Here is a 16,972-nt window from a genome sequence, read left to right as displayed (position 1 = left end):
TATTTACAGCGCAGTGGCATAATGTTTCGAAGCTTTCCTCGACAATTGTCCACCGATTCGCACATTGTCGATGCGGACGAATACGATAGATCGATAAAAAACCTCATTATTCTCGCAAGCGCGCGCGAAAATTACTTCCTACTCTCACCACGTGCAAAACGCACGAAGTCATCACATTCTAATGGACGGAATCGGTTTTCAGGCAAGTGTCGTGGTCGTCGCTATTCCACGCGACGATCGAATCGAACGCAATAAAAAAAGAATCTACGACATTCTTCCAAACTTGTCAAGTCAGACATACACCTCTCCCCTCTTGCTCCCACTGACAGGTGTCGTTGCAGGCATAATCGTCGTTGCCGTGGTAGGCGACGTCCCGAGTCCACCTGAGAGAGGTGCATTGGTGCAGGACACGTTGCTGACCTTCCTCGAGGTGTCCTGGAGTCGATGACTGGGTCTACAGAAGTTATGGTCGATGCTGTTGGTCCTCGGCCGTGTATCATGCTTTGCTTGTACTATCAGCCTGTCTATGTTGGGAGGTTCGTGGCCATGTGATACGGAGGCAGCGCGATTCTCTCTAGGTTGAAGCCCCGGCGAATGGGGAAGAGACATGCTCCTATCTTCTCTAGACTGCATCACAGGTGGACCAGGTAACGAGGCAGACCGCCTACCACGTGGATCCGATCCCGTTCTACTGTCTTGAGTGGTTGGCACCGTGGCGACCACGTAACCCAATTTATCTGGGCTCATCAAAATAGGAGAACGATCGTTATAGCTGTCGAAAGTAGGCGAGCTACCGTTGCTGCCCAGAGGGCTGGTCGTTTCTCCTATCAGAGGCGTGCTTCTGTCTTGACTCATTAAAGGCGTGGACCTATCTTCCTGCCCTGTAATGCTACTGCTGGTGCTGCCCGATCCCTCCTCTTCGCTGCTGTTCACCTCGGTCAGAGTAGCTTGAATGTTGCTGGGCTGGTGGCTGGGCTTGAGCATAGATGCCGAGGTCGTCGTCACTAGGCCCAATTGTGTCAACTGGCTCATTGTAACAGGTGTAAGAGTGACAGGAGCCACCAGACCCGCACTGGTCAAAGTCGGAGATAAGACAGCCTGCGCTAAGGCCGCGGCACCAGTCTTCCCGCTCGCTGGACTGCCTTCTGTTTCCTGAATAGGTGAAAGCACGACTTGCACTAGTGATAGGTCCGTCGGGTAATGGCCGTTTGCAGGTATTACACCGACGACGCCTGCTCCGATATTTGCAGCGTTGGTCGCCGATAGCGCTAATCTCTGTTCACGGTCGATCACCTCTTTCGTCACGTCCGGCGTAGGTATGCGAGGTCGGTTCTTCAAAGAAACTGGCACCGAATTCAGCTTCGTCATTGTTCCTGCAAACGGACAGGGATTAAATTAGTTTATTGGGTAGCTGCTGCGATTTCTTCAACTCGGAATACGATCGCTTGAAATACCGCTATCCTAAACTGGTATCCTCTAGGATACTTTCTATTCCTACCTGTCTAGAAACTACAGCGCGATCTAATTGTGTGAGACATCACTCGATAATCATATACAGCTCAAATTACTAGTCTAGGTATAGCCTCGACTGAAGTCAATAAGGGACATCAACGACAGAAGGATCATTGATACCGGAGGCAGGACAGTCGAGGCCGCGACTCGATTAAGGCAATGATTAAGTTTATTCTCGGCGTTGGTGGTAATGGTACCAAGACTAAAGATGATCATAGATTTCCGTACTGACCGTTGCTTTTACCGCTAGAAAACGGTCATAGATGGAACGAGGAAATGAATTTTCACTATTCGCCATGGCAGACGGCCGAGACAGAGGGCAGGGTAAGTGCAGCGCGACACGACGCCAGCATAATTGCATGGTACTTTTCCCGATGCGGCACTTTTCTTCAACTGGAAGTGAGAGGAACGGGAGGAGAAAGAGGCACAAGGTCTTAGAAAAGTTTTTTTCGAGACCAGCGATTCGCGATTGCGGAAATTGTTGGGGTTACACAAGGTTACGCGTTGCGTAATCCATCACAATCGAGGGGGGAAAGCAGTAGAGGAATATTCGCGGGACTTTCATTGAAAGTTTTTCCCGTGTTACGTTGGAACGTAACTGTCGAGCAAGAAAATGTCTGCAAAAATTATGGGTAAGACGGGACGAGGCACGACTACCACTCAACAAACATGTTCTTGTCGCTTCTTTTTCTTACGCGACTTTATGAAGACGTCGTGAACGATCCGAGGAAAATACCTCATTGGATGGAATTCCTCTGCAAAAAGAATGAATCTAAATCATGTTTTCTATTATCGGCGTTAGTTTATGCGAGTGGAAAGTGCTGCTGTAATATTATGTAAGGTTACAGCATTATCTTTTAATGAACGCAAAATTTACGTGATTAGAGAATATGCGCCATTATGTGTTAACATGACTATAAATATATTAGGATTGTTATAAATCATGACTCATACGTCTACGCTGCTGAGGTAATCATGTAAGCTATTCCCATATACTAATGCTTCAATTTTTATAATTAAATATTTTTCACGCAGAATACTTGCCTTGTCGACCCATGCGTTGACTACGAATGCTCTTTCGCCCCACCAATCGGTCGTAGAGCGACATTTTAAGATTTGGATTATTTGTCTGTGGCAAGCCTCCAGTTTCAGGACTACTGTAAACACTGTTGTGGCGATTTCGCGAGAAGAAACCACCTCCGCTGCTGTAAGTGGTGGAAGAACTACGCACAGATCCCATTCGCGTAATTTGTCGCTGCAGCCAGTTCTTTCTTCGTTCGACTAGCGGTGTGTCAACGCTTTCCTGCAGGACATAAAGCAAAATGTATGATTTCCGGTGTGAAAACATCGACGAGTTGGCGGAGAGTCGACAGCAAACTGGTTAGACGATTTAACAGGAAGCTTAAACGGTCGTTTGAATATCGATAGATCCAAGTTCATCTCGTGACGAGTACTTACATAATCCGCATACATGTCGTCTTGGTGAGCCTTGCGATGCTGAACGTGATTGTGAATCTGTGTACCCAACATAACATTCGCGTAAAGAGCATCGCTGTCTTTGACCTTATAGTGCTCGGCCGATCCCTTCGGCTCCTCTCGTCGATACTGTTCACTGGCTACAGTGTATGGTAAATCTTTCGGGACAACTTCGTCCCAGTATTGATCCTTTAACAGCTCTGGATGCTCCTCGTGCATCTCGTCGACAATCATGTACCCCGCCTGTTGAACATTGCGTTAAATTAAATACTTGGATACTATGCGGGGATAAAGTAGCAAAGATAAAGTTAGTAGTAACAGAGTAGTAAGAATTCCAGCGTGAATGAATACCGTACCTTAATGTGTCGATCAATGAGCCAATTCAATTCAATGTCATCGTCGTCCTCGCCAAAAGGATTGATCAGCACCTCGGCGACTTTCAGCCATCCCACGTAGAAGCAAAACTGAAAGGAATGCGTCGAGTTGATCGATAGGCAATAACAGGTTACAGCTTTACAATCGTGCATGCTTCTCACCTGCAGCGCCGTGAAAAACGGGAAATACATGTCGGGTTCCTCATATTTTCCGCCTCCAACGTCCGTACGCTCGATAAATTGTCGTCCAAGTAAGGCGGAGAAAAAGTACGCATACAGTGATAGCGTGACTACCTGGAAAACGTAAATAAATGGTGTTTAAACTTGTTCAGATATAAATATCGCGATCATAAAACGTGTGTTCGGATTTCACGCCTCGAAGAACATAAGTAAGCATACACGAATGGGAATGCACGAAACACAATTGAATCGTTACTAACTTTACGAAGAGCAATTAAAAAAACATAGGGGCACTGCTATTGCGTTGGTCAATCAAAGATATTTTACGCAGACACGGTGTAGGGAAGCGAATGAATTAGCTAACAGAAATTTATCGATAAACATTCTTTGATTACATCATTTCATTCGATTCTTGGAACGACAATTCTATACTTTCTGCGCATGAAGGAAGTGTCATCAAAAGCGATCGAGGATAAGAAACCAGTAGCATCGGTTTGTGGTAGCATCGCTGTAAATACTTCTTTAACGATCCTCGCTCATTTTAAAGACAGTTTTATAAAATTTATGTCTCGACATAAAGTAAAGTTTTATAGGGATATCATAAATCGGTAATGCTATACAGAAGCAAACAGAACGCTTGTAAGGGTGCGAACATATTACTGTCACGTCACGTGGAATAACATTACATACCTACTATAGCAAATCTATAGTGTAAGCTGAAGTTTTCCCTTTGTTTTAGATCTATTTTAGTATAACATGAAACGAATTTGTTATAATATGTAACGTGATTTCACGTGACGAGACAGTAATGTGTTTGCACTCTAAAATATCATTCTTTTTCGATGGGTATATCATTTTGAACGGGGTCAGTAGCTTGTAGGAAGTCTTAAAAGTTTCATCTTGCCTCTACGGAAGGCGCGTGAACGAACAGGTTTCAATGAAATCATATCAAGGTCGTCGAGAGCACTACCTTTCTCATCGAAGGCCACCAGGAAATGTTAGTTTATGCAGTGGCTATTAAACGAGTATCGCAAAAAGTAACAAATAGTTCACCCTTGTCGTTAAACGTGGATGATCGTATCGGCAGATATTCGAAAGACTCGTTTCAAACTGACTGCGAAATTATTTCCTTGATATTGAAACGTGAAAAATTGCCTTTATATTCCACGCACTATAGGTGCCGCAACCATTCATGGCAGAAAATTTATTCGAAAAACCATGCTTAAATCATAAAATTGTTTAAAAGACATCTTCTGTTAAAAGTTGAATTTCGTACTCATAAAACGCAATAAAAGGTCCCAAATGAAAGAAAAGGAATCCAGCGTAGCAGTTTCACTGGCAATTAAAGTGCATCGTTGCGTCGAGGCGAATTGCTCTCTCCCTCTCCCACTCTCTTCTTCGCGAAATTTATGAAACGTCAGTGAACAGAGGGATTTGCTATGTAAACGTTCACGGTAACCCGTGGATACATGCAAAACCTACAAGCCGAGGCTTTCTGTAAATGTATCATTACACAGCACGCACAATCGCCAGCCCGTTTACCCGTAACCTTGCGATTTGCGTTGCCGCGGTACGAGAGATGAAGTGTGTTACGGTTTACACGGTGAAAGAGTGTTGAGGAATACTGTTTCATTACGAAAACACTATCAGCCGAGTAATTACAGGCTAATTGGCTCGCCATTCCTTCATACCATTATGCACTCTCTTAATTATCGAGAATTAACATAATTTCGTTTATTAATCCAACGAAATAATTTAAAGACGTCTCTGCCTCGCAATCCAGAGCGGTAACTAATGGATTATCATCTAGGTAAGTGCCGTTTTCTCGCGTTTCGAATTCGTTTCATTTTTAAGAGGGAATTCGAAGTATTTCCGTGTCGATTGATAAGCAAACGAATTATCTATGAAACTCGATTACCAATTCGATTTATGTGGGGAACCCGAGCAATGCAAATAACAATGAGCACCGATTCATGCGCTGACTAACTACACGATTTATCTCATTATTCGCGATTGATCTTAATATATCAATAACGAGATTCCAGATATGGTCTACAGGTAAATGGTGATCGATTGATTTGTCTCTAGGCGTTCAGCGTCTTTAGATTTCACGTTCTGCGAACATCAATCGTAATCGATGATGCAATCGTTCAATGAACGAATGTTTTCTCACCATATAATGACAAACTCGACTGGATTGACTTCTTCCGTGTCATTTCTAAACTACCATCAATCTATGATTATATTATCAGACTGTGTTTGAACAGCTGGAGTGTCTCGTAATGCACATGAAAAATGAATTAATTACCAAGTCATTGAATAAAACGATTCCTCGCTACTTTGGCTATCCGAGACAAAGAACTTTAATAACCAATTAAAACCAGGATACACCGACGGATTTTGCGAACAAAGGTCGTTCAAAGGCCATTCCGCAACATGAGCACGTATAAAATCGAAATTACGACGCCAAGAGCTCCTTAGCTTGGTGAAAATGATGGCTCCTGCGGTGAACAATTAGGGACGTTGGCTGATGAGTAATTAACGTTGCACAATGCATACGTGTCTGTTAATTGCGAACGCGAAACATCTTTCCGAGAACAGCGGATCCATTTGACTGCAGCACCGCAATGAAACGAGTCCTTCGAACTGGATAATGCCGACAGCTGGAGCGTGGATTTACGCTCGTAAGAATCCTGAACGACGTATAACGTTTCCGAGACAAGGATTGCTCGAACGATTTAAGAGGCAAGCTCTTACGTTTACGCATTAAATCTTTTATCTATGGGATCGTGTTGCAACACGGTGACGTACTTTCTAATGATCGTAATCATTTTGAAGCTTGTTAACTTGTTGCAACTCGAATGAGCTTATCTGCGCAAATAGGTATGGATTATTTGAACACCAAAGTGTTATACCTACTTTGCAATGTTTTAGGCAAAGTTCCTATGTACACATCAAAAACAGAATACGTAAATTGAAGAATAGTACAAAATCAAAAACTACATTTTGAGATAGAGGAAGAGGTAGGAATATAAGACAGAGTAGAAACAGCAGAGACACCAAAATTTTGCGTTATATGTACACGATATAAGCATCCTTAACAGTGATTAGAAATTAAGTATTAGGAAAATTATAATATTATCCTATAACGGCTTTTATTCTTTTTCTGGGCATTTATTTTTTTTCTTTTACTTTATGGGCGTTACTTTCCTATATTGAAGTGGCATTTTTCTTAATTTATTTTCTAATTATGAAAGAAATAGAGACAATAACTTACTTGATAATAATTGTAGTTTTAAAATATCAGTGAGATTTCAAGACATATTGGATTTTGAAGTGTGATATAATGACAAAAAATAAAATGATATAGTGGTAATATCAGGCACTAGTATTTTTTTAAAATGAAACTATAAGAATAGTAATATTTCATAACATTAGAATAGTATTACTATATATAGTTCACAGTCTAAGGATAAACTATGGACTCATTGCTTGTTATAGCGATTGTAGGCCAATGATGATTCTTCTGCACGTCTAAAGTGAATTTATGTATCTCATTGTTGTAAAACTATATAAATTATAATTATATTGTTTCATTTGTCATTTCTATATTATTAAACTTTCTTTATTAAGACTTTAATACAGCTATATAACTTATTTATCTCATATTACTACCCCAATTTTCACTTGTATGATTTTGCCTAAATTTAAGAAAAATGAAAAATTCAAATGTTGTATAAGATTCACAGTACTTATGTTCATTTGGCACAGTTACACGAAATTCCCTAAAGTTATCTAACAACATTTTTTATTTGTAGCTATTCTGATACTCTCTAGACCGTAAAATAAAAAGGCTATCTCATATCCCTAGCTCTTCTTCTATTTGATTCCAACATATAAGTCTGTATATTTTACATATGATAGTTTTGAAATAATTTTAACATCGCTAATTTTGGACTTATACTGTTTTTTAACTAATCGATTCAATTGAAATATTGAGTAAATCAAGAATTCGTCGAAGAGGAAGTTTCACCAGGAATTAATAAATTGTAAATCGTCAGATAAATACCACGGAAGGATGATGAATTATACAATAGTCTGTGTCGTATACTGTCAACGGTATCGAACAAGCGAAGCAATGGTAATGAGATTTAGCTAGAGATGAAGATGTTCGTTCGAGGTACTCAATGTCTTTCAGTGACACTAAACGTCTATGCAATTACACGACTTAACGACTCTAAACGTGATTGAAAGGAGATCGATAAGCAATGTCATTGATTGATTGGATTTCTATACTCACGATGAAATGGTTAATGGACTAGAGATCGAAGATAATGGAAACATGCGAGAAGAAATATTCAACATTCCAACAAATTGTACTCAAGAACGTTGACCCGACGACACCTCCTGTTTGGCGAATGTATTAACATGCGCAAACACTCGTTAGATTATTGACCGTAGAGGAACATTAACAATGATGCGAGTTTGACACGGTTTACTCAAAATCAGGATACTCACCTGAGTGTAAACGAGAGGAACGCAAACAGTGTCGTAACCAATGAGCGCGCCAAGCCTCTTCCGGATGTCGCTGAGCTCGACAAGGAGGGTCTGCACTACTTGGTCGCTAGTTATCAGGGCTTCTCTCCTGGCCCTGTTGATAATATTTGTCGCCCACACCAGTGGCATCCAGTACTTCGACATCGCCGCTTTCTTGTTCATCATCTCGAAGATTTTCTTCTCGGATTCCATCATCAGACCTGCAAGAAGCGATATAGATTACACGTATTTCTTTTCTCTCTATTAAAACTTTCGATCGGGAGGACGAAACGATATTGTAGAAATGGCACAGATCTCGCACGAACTTTCACCGAACGAACGGTTACCAAATTGCTGACAAAAGAAGCAACACGTCGCGGCATCCACTGGCCTAGGATCATTATCGCTCGGCAATAAGTCAGGCTGTCCTCTTTACTTAAATTCATTGGCGTGGTTCGTTAATCGTCGAGCACGGGCACAAATATGTACGTACCGTGTTATCGAGCGATCGCTACCTCGTCAGCTTTCGCGCTTGTATCCTCTACTACGCAGTCGTGTTCGTTGTACGATTGTAAATGTAGATGAACGAATCACCATTTTCGCGTCTTCTTTCTCTTGAAACGAAACGTGAGAGATCGTGCACAGGAGTAAAGTTTAAAGTTTAAAATTTAGTCGATCTTAAGTAAAGTTTGCAGTGAGGTACTTTGTAAGGGTCGTGAAACGCGGCGCGCCATGGATCGGTAAATTGAAACAATTGGAATTCATAGGAAAACATCTATTGGATTTGCAGAAAGAAAGGACGATTATTTATTGGTTGTTGAGTCGATGATTATGTAATTGCTTGTGGCCGCTCGCGTGACTCGGTCGTAAACATGAAACACGTGGAAAACGATGCGCATTGCCTGTTGCAAAGAATACAGCAAAGAGAATACGCTATTAGTCGATAATCGTCCCCTGTATCACCGCGTCGAATAACCACGAAGCCATAACGCCGCAAAATGTGCACAGGTAATTTTTCGAAAGAAAACTAAACGTTCGTTAAAAGAATGTTAAGCTGCTCGCTTCCGCTCAGAATTTGCGTTACATGTGCTATTACGTAATGTTCACCCAATGCTGTTAGAAGTGAGATAGCGTTGAACCTACAATTAACAACATTATAGAAACTATGTACGCTTCGGTGAAACCTGAATGCTTTGAGAACAATTTTAACGAAGAAACTACTTTTTCTGAATAATCCGTCGAGATAGTACTTCGTGTTTGTGCTCATACAGCGTGGCTACAAAAGAAACCGCTAATATTACAAAATAATACTTTTACCAGGTAGGTAACACGTTACGTATTAGAATTAGAATATTCAGCAGTTTTACACCGCGCAAAATAAAGCCTTGCGCAAAGTACAAAGTGTTTCAGAGTCATAAATCTATCCGAGTGGTCGAACGCTCAATTCTGGAGCACCGTTTCTTCGGTTACGTGTCGAACGAATTGAGCTCTACAGTCAAACCATTAAATCATTTTGTATTTTATGGATGCAACAGAATCGTCCGAGGGTCTACCTGGGGAACATTAGTACGACGGTCGTCGGGGCAAAAACGATGTTAAAAGTCACGGTGACCGCAGAGAGCATTGCAACTGCACCCGATTGGTAGCCGATCGAATAACGGGAACGCAGTAATTTCTCTCCAGGTGAATCTTTTTATTGTTACAGTAGAAATGGGCGCGTTCGCACGGACGATATCCGTAACGAAGCTAGAGCACCGGCCGAAAAAACAGAGCGCCTTCCTCGAAGCGGTTATCGAAATAACTTCTGGCGTCATTCCAAGTAGCCGTCCCGAAGAAATCGTCTGCGCACGATTAAAGAAACGCAAGTGCCGACATGTAGTTATTAATGATGGTACACATGCTGTACTCCCGCAGTAAAGTCTCACGAAAGCAGGTTCAGGTAATGACCTTAATGGCAAAAACCAACGCGCGTAAACTGCCGTTGAAACCAATATGGTTCGTGGTACTCGCTCATGCCATCCACCGACCGTCTCTTATAGCTATGTTTCTTAGTCGTTTACGGTCCTCTATACTTCATTTGTGTTTGGATTGATAGTTATGTAATCAAGCTTCCAAGAAACGTCACCCAAATAAATGTTCCTGATTTTTCTGAAACCGGGCATACGTATATGCATATGTTTTTGTTCTTTGATGTTTTGATTCTATTGAAGGTTATTCAAACAATTGTCAATTCTAGTAAGTCAAGCGTGGTTATCGGGAGAATATTTCGTACCGACAAAGCCATCCGCCGCACTTACGATTGAATCGATATGCAATCGGTTCTTTATTCGGTGTGCGCGACCTTGATGCAATCGCATGGTCACATGGTTTCAATACAATGAGTTCGAGAATTCGCAACCAGGAGCACGAGCTATAGCTCATCCAATGACTCACGATCGAGTCTTGAATATATGTAGTATCACAACGTATCCAAACTATGGTGAAACGATCAATAGTGCATTTCAAATTTAATTCCTGTCGAACACGATTTCAATACGAACATCGATTTTTCAAGCGACACTGTAAAGTTTAAGCGACAAAGAAGTTCGACGTAACAGCATTTTACGATTGCATCCGATAAGAATTTTTAACTGGCATTAGTAGTACACCTGCTGCGACGATTGGTTGATCGATAGTACACTAATTACAATGCTGCAGCGATCGTGCACCGTTTCAATCGAGCAGCAATAAAAATTATGAGAAACAGAAACCTGCATTTGTTGCCTTGCTTTGTAATTGAATACCAATGACAGAAAGGCAGACAAAAACACATTGAATTTTGCATTATACTTGTGTAGGAAACATTCGATATATTCATGTGGGCGCTAGTGAAACTCAATCGCTTTCGCACGTTACAGTTGGCGATTTTCACACGAAAAAATATGGGCCGACAGCCACAAGACGAAATTTTCGAAAGTATATCTTTACATGCACATATTGGTGGTGAAATAATTTATACAGACTTTCACGAGTTTTTACGGCTCGCACCGATTCACGAGACAACGGGCCTAATTTGCGAAACGGTGCGAAATGGACGGGATTCTCAAGAAAAGAGTCGATGACATGGCACCGTTGTAGATTTCAAAAGATGCGTCAGTTACTTAACGTCGTTAATGCCCTCTAATGAAACGAAATCAATGTTAACTACGAAAGTATGCGTATGAACGAACAGATCGGTCCTTGACGCGAGTTATTTGCACCTTAAGTATGTAAGTCAGTAACACAAATCTTGTGTAGTCGTTGCAAGTCGAACATAAACTGTTACGACCTGACGTTTGCAACACCGCCGAGGACCAACAAAAAGAGTGAGATTTTACAACAAAAGCGGATGCAATGCTCCCGTATAACTTAATTACAATGGCACCGTGAAAGGTGATGAAGAAGGATTCGATTTACAGAAACCACCTGGGTAAAAAGAAAGGGCCCTTGGAAAATTGCGGAGGTCCAACCAGGATCGGCAAGTTCACCTGACTAAAACGACTTCGACGAGCCAGAGAAGGCCGTGCTCGTTTCTGGAGGATGTTTACCTCTCGAAAGCATCAGCTGAAGACGAAGATAAGAAAAGGTTGGGAGGAAGAGGTAGGAGCAGTTGGATGCACAACGAGCGCAAAGTGGAGAATGCTCCGCGGGGTCAATAAACGCGGGGATCCTTGCTCGGTTGGCAAGGTCGCCATGAAAGTAAAAAATCAACCGTGTTCTTCATCTCTCTCTTCCCCTCGTCCTTACCTGCTCGCTTCAGTGCGCCGCGACGGGCCGACGCTGAAAAGCATCCTACGGAGAAAACCAGTCTCCCCCAACCACGGTTGGTGAGCCTTTAAGCGAGCTACACAACACGGATGCGACTGAATGCGGACACGATACGTCATCCCATCGAATTTTTAACGGTGGAACGTTGATCCACCGTGAAACGAGGAAAAACCACGTCTCGATTCCTCTGCAGGGTTCTCGGTGGCGTTCACGAACGCAAGACATCGCGATGAGCGTTTTTGGCGTGCACGCTCGGGGACCGAGCCAAGCATGCTATCGCTCGGTCAGACACTTGGCGCCAGTGAAACTGCACTGATCAGGAAATATTCCCGCGTAATTAGAAGCGAGCAAGTTTAAATCATGGCGAGCACACTCGGCCGCGAATGCGCCCTGGGTGTCAATAGACCGACTGCCAAGGAGAAAATCGAACTGTCCACGCCCGCGTTCAATCGTGTATGGACTATCCGCGCACGTGTACCGATGATAATCGCAATACCGTTCGTCATTAGCAATTTCACTATCAGTGTACTATGAAAGATTTAACGTCTAACTGGAGAAATTTCGTTGAGCTTCAATGGTTCTATAAACGAGATCGCAACGAATTTCAGTCTTAGAGTTGTTCTTCGATCTCCCCTGGTTTTTTGGACTTCGTTCATTTTCTAGATTCTAGCCGTGAAGAAAATATTGTAAAACAAAAAAACAATTTATTTTCTACGTCTTTCTGATGTATAGGAAAATTCCAGCGAGGAATGTTAAAGAAGCTATAAAAATGAAATGATTTACAGAGGTATAAAATATTCAAGTCATTTGTAATCGATGAATTCATCGTATAGAGTCTGAAACCACTGTTTTAATGTGAAATTCAGATTTTTATAGATATCGAAGTGTGTTACACGAAGAGGACGATAATGTTGAATGACTAAGAAGCACGTATTCCGGGAGAGCAACTTCGTTTTTTTTTGGTTCCCCCTTTCCTTCGTTCGAGTGCATACAGACAAGATCCGACCTTCCTCAAGGTCGACCTCTATCAAGGTTGAAGCAGATACATTTTCCTGCGTTTCAGGAACACGGACGACCACGCACACCTGCCCGAGTCTGCGATCGCTTATGGCTTATACTATAACTGTTCGCGCGTAAAGGTCAAGGAAGCGGAATCGGTGGGCTAATACGTTCCGTTAATTTTAGAACCGAGCTAACAACTTTCCAGGAAGCATAATCCCGCGTTAAATAAATTACACGGGAATAACTAATCTGCGAGATACCGCCTTTTGATTCCTCAAAGCTTCCATTCTTAGAGATCGTGGCCTCGGATCACAGTAGCTATTGTGTCCGCCGATTTTCCACGCGCATCGACACCTCTTAACCAGCGTAGCTCGTAATCTGACCGCGGATCGATCGCGCTCTTTGGGGCCGAGCACGCCCGGACGTAATTATTTTCTTGTGCATCGAACGGGCCCGATCCCTCCACGTAATGACGGAGAAACTTCGACCGGGATAATAATTTGCGCTAAATATAGGTAGCGCGTGCGCGCGTACATAAGTCGGCGTGTATTACGCTCAGGCGAGAGACGGATGGCCGACAGCGGCGTGTACACACACCGCGGAGACAACAGACCGAAGAAGAAGTGGAAGAAGAGGAAACGGGTTTTCGAGTTTCTTGCTCTGGCCGTCGTGGCCGATGAGAACGGCCACGATGATGACGACGGCGATCTCGAGGATAATGATGATGATGGCTCGCTTCAACGTAAACTCGCGCTCTTGCCAGGCGAGGCTGCATCTATCGCGAGCCTGATACCCACTAGCCTAGCCAATTACCACCTGTAGCCAGAGATAGATTATGGTTCTCATTACGTCTGGCTATATTTAACACCGGCCACGTTCGTGTCCCTACATCCCGATCGTCAGCTATATGTAGATCTCGGTTGTCTGCCTGCGGGATCGATTACGATCTCGTTCTACTGTCTGTCGTAGCGAGAAACGGAAGGTGGGTGGTTCTTTTTTAGAACGGGCTAGGTCAACGAGCGCGTACGTTCATATAATTTCGCCTAATTACGTGTTACGCAGTCGCGAGCCATGCGTTTCTCAGGAAACAAGAAAGGCAAGGTCGTTGATAAGCGGAGAAATTGATACAGTACGTAATATATTTAACGAGTTAACATTTCCAGAACGAACAACGTGCCATACGATGAATTGAAGAACGTTCGAGAGCGCACGTTCTCCTTTAACCGGAGTCGATCAGGACGGCGAAAAAGAAACTGTTGGCGCCGTGGTAACGGTGAAAATCAATGGCAACGGTGAGAGATCGCGACGTCGTATGAAATCGAGCGGTCAAAACAAAGTCGAGGCATGCCGAGGAAGCCAAAGACAGTCTGGTAATTATCTTATCAAATGGCACAGTACTATAATTAGCGCGGGTTATTTCTATGTGGTTTATAAGAGAAAAGACGGAATGAGAGAAAGAGATGGCGAGAGAGGTTGGCTCGCAATGGGAAGAAAAAGTGACGTCGACGAAGAGGACGAGCACAGGTAGTCAGAAGAAGCCTGTTGTAACGTCTACTGGCTTCGGCTCCGGGAATAGATGGTAAACTACATGCCGCGGTCCGGTCGGCGCGTACAGCGAGCAAAACGAGGACCACGGCACGAAGGAAAAGGAAAAGGATGAGGAACTGGCGCCGGCGCTCCGCGTTTCTAAGCGGTCCCCGACTTGCTCCTTGAAAATTACCCGGACGCACGTGAAAATTGCCTGGCGGCGCGAGTCGAGTCGTTCGATTTATGCCGGCGACCCAGCTCTCGACATTCTTTCGTGGTGCATCGTAATTTGCAGATCACGAGCCTCTCGAAATTGGTACGCTGTCGTTAATTCGAATAACTTCAGAAATCTCTCCAAGCGTCACGGTATTCGCGGAATCACACGCGTTTCTCCTTCTTCGAATGAAACCTTCTGTCGTTTAATAGTTGCTTACGCCTGTCTCTAACGCGCTTTCGTTTATCGTCGGTAGCGTAATATTCTAAAATTAAATCCTTACAAGAGAAACGTTCCTCATCTGCATAGATAATTAACATTCTAACGCTTTTCGATGGTCGCCGCCGCGGAGTTATTGAAACGTGAAATTAACCGGTCAGAATCGCTGTTTCTTTGGAATATTCTTTTTCTTCAGTTGATACAAGATGCCAGTTTAGCGATGATTTGCATTCGTGTCTTTCGCAAGATTCCGCGGATGTCAACGGCCATAACGGTTACATCGCGATGCGACGTAAATAGAACTGTTTGTAATTTGAACGTTCTAAAATTTGCCACGCACAGTACTCTCGTACAACTACCTGCGGAATTTGCATTCATTGCAATCCTCTGCAGGCGTACCTGCGTAGTTAAATTGAACACGAAATACTTGGACAAATATCTCCGAAAGCTATAAATAGAATACCGCAACATTTACTGATGCATAGATTAAATCGTTGTGAAATTAAAGTAGAAAAACATACTTATATGTTATTCCATTCTTCGATTAAAGTGTTTTTTGACGTAAATTCCCTTGGACATAAGAATTTTTTTTAAAACACGCTATTTGCATCGCTGGATCAAAAACAGAATAAAGCACACACACTTCAAAATCATCCGTTCCTCATAACAACATTAGCATAACATTAAGAAGATTGTGCTTTCAGAAAACGGACGTCCAAGTGTTTTCCAAATTTTTCTGATTTTAACTTCGTTCCAGTAGACCCATTTATTTACTATTATCATAAATACAGGTATGTTCTTCTGAAGGAACATAACATCGAAGTTATAGTTACGTCCAGATATCAATGGGTAGTTACGTATATATTTACAACAACTTTCTACGACACAGGAAAAGCTAATCTTATATTTTTTCTTATGTCTGAGAACTCGGCATATTCTCATTGGTTGAATTATGTATCGATGGACAAATCGTACAGGTTTGTCGTCGGGGCAGGTTTGTTTCCAGAGTTGCCGCGGAACGGATTTGGATCGTATTCACGGGTTTCTTTCACCGCATGGCGACCAGCCGCGTTTCTTTCGCGACGTCCGCGTGCGTGACGCCAACGTGTTCACGTGTTCTCGGAGATAATTCCACGGAAGGATCGTTTCTTGCTGTGGCTCTCGTCACTTATTTCCCGGACAAGGGAGCCGACTGGACAGCTCATGTTCATGGAAGATTCACGGAACTTATGTCTAAAAAATGCGTGCTATTTCTAGTCGACAAGCGCATCCTCACCGCCGTCGATTGACAAAAACATCCAGATTCGTATTTTTCTTTTGTGTACCGTAAAACGGCTTCTTCTGCTCAGCTGCTGGTACCGTAAGAATGATCGTGGAAGGATCTACAACCAGACTCTCGTACACCTTACTCAATTTCTTGGTTATGTTCTTTCATCCGGAAACATTTATTTTTCCTCTTCTCAAACAGTTTAATACAACAAGGCCAATAATATTTACTATGAAATCAATTCTCGTTATGTAACGAAGAATCTCGTGTAATAAGATTATCTAATAGTAGATATCTTTAAATATAAACGGAGGTGTTTAATAATATAAATAGAATACGTGCAGTAGCTTTCGTAATTGATTGTTCTGTTGAATTTATATCATCAAATTCGTAAGTAATCTCATTTTTTTGTTCAAATGTTTCAATTTAAAAATGCCGCCCTATTTGCTTGCTCGTGTAACTTGAGCAACTGCGCGCGCCTACTAGCCGGTATTAAACAAATATGGCGTGTCGAGAGTGATGCGATCGCGTGCGTGTGATTGCTCGTATTTTGTCACGATTTTTGTAAATTACGAGGTGACAGGGACTCAAATCTATGAAGATTCTCTTTCTTTGTGTACATTTACTCAGTAAACGTGTTATTCTTACTGGTAACTACGTATTTACATTTTTATCGGCGTCTAAAACACCAACGACTAGGAGGAGACTCAACAGCATCTCGATCTGACAACCGTCAATTATTCTTCGCTTTAGTGCCTCAAAAACGTAACACTTGCATCAAATAACACAAATTTTGTGAGTTTCTCGACCAAAACTATCATTTCAGTAATAATTCTGGTTATTTTAAGCCCGTAACTAGAGTCAGTAGTAACGTTTTTG

The 16,972-nt window shown here is 42.5% G+C and overlaps 1 protein-coding gene across 1 annotated transcript in view; it reads right to left on the bottom strand.

Annotated features, from left to right (window-relative positions):
• Window positions 1-216: 216 nt before the first annotated feature.
• Window positions 217-16,972, bottom strand: part of Best2 (bestrophin family protein) — a 43,848-nt gene continuing 27,092 nt past the window's right edge. The window contains exons 5-10 of the mRNA XM_076392297.1: window positions 8,061-8,299; window positions 3,525-3,656; window positions 3,345-3,452; window positions 2,971-3,231; window positions 2,557-2,815; window positions 217-1,373 (exon numbers count right to left, since the gene is read on the bottom strand). Of these exons, the coding sequence (XP_076248412.1) occupies window positions 292-1,373; window positions 2,557-2,815; window positions 2,971-3,231; window positions 3,345-3,452; window positions 3,525-3,656; window positions 8,061-8,299 (2,081 nt within the window). The 3' untranslated portion in view covers window positions 217-291. The remainder of the gene's footprint in view (window positions 1,374-2,556; window positions 2,816-2,970; window positions 3,232-3,344; window positions 3,453-3,524; window positions 3,657-8,060; window positions 8,300-16,972) is intronic.

Source organism: Calliopsis andreniformis, chromosome 2 (genome assembly GCF_051401765.1).
Source record: "Calliopsis andreniformis isolate RMS-2024a chromosome 2, iyCalAndr_principal, whole genome shotgun sequence".
NCBI classification, from domain to species: Eukaryota; Metazoa; Arthropoda; class Insecta; order Hymenoptera; family Andrenidae; genus Calliopsis; species Calliopsis andreniformis.
The sequence above is the reverse complement of the archived record's forward strand: the minus strand, read 5'-3'. Positions and strand labels throughout refer to the sequence as shown.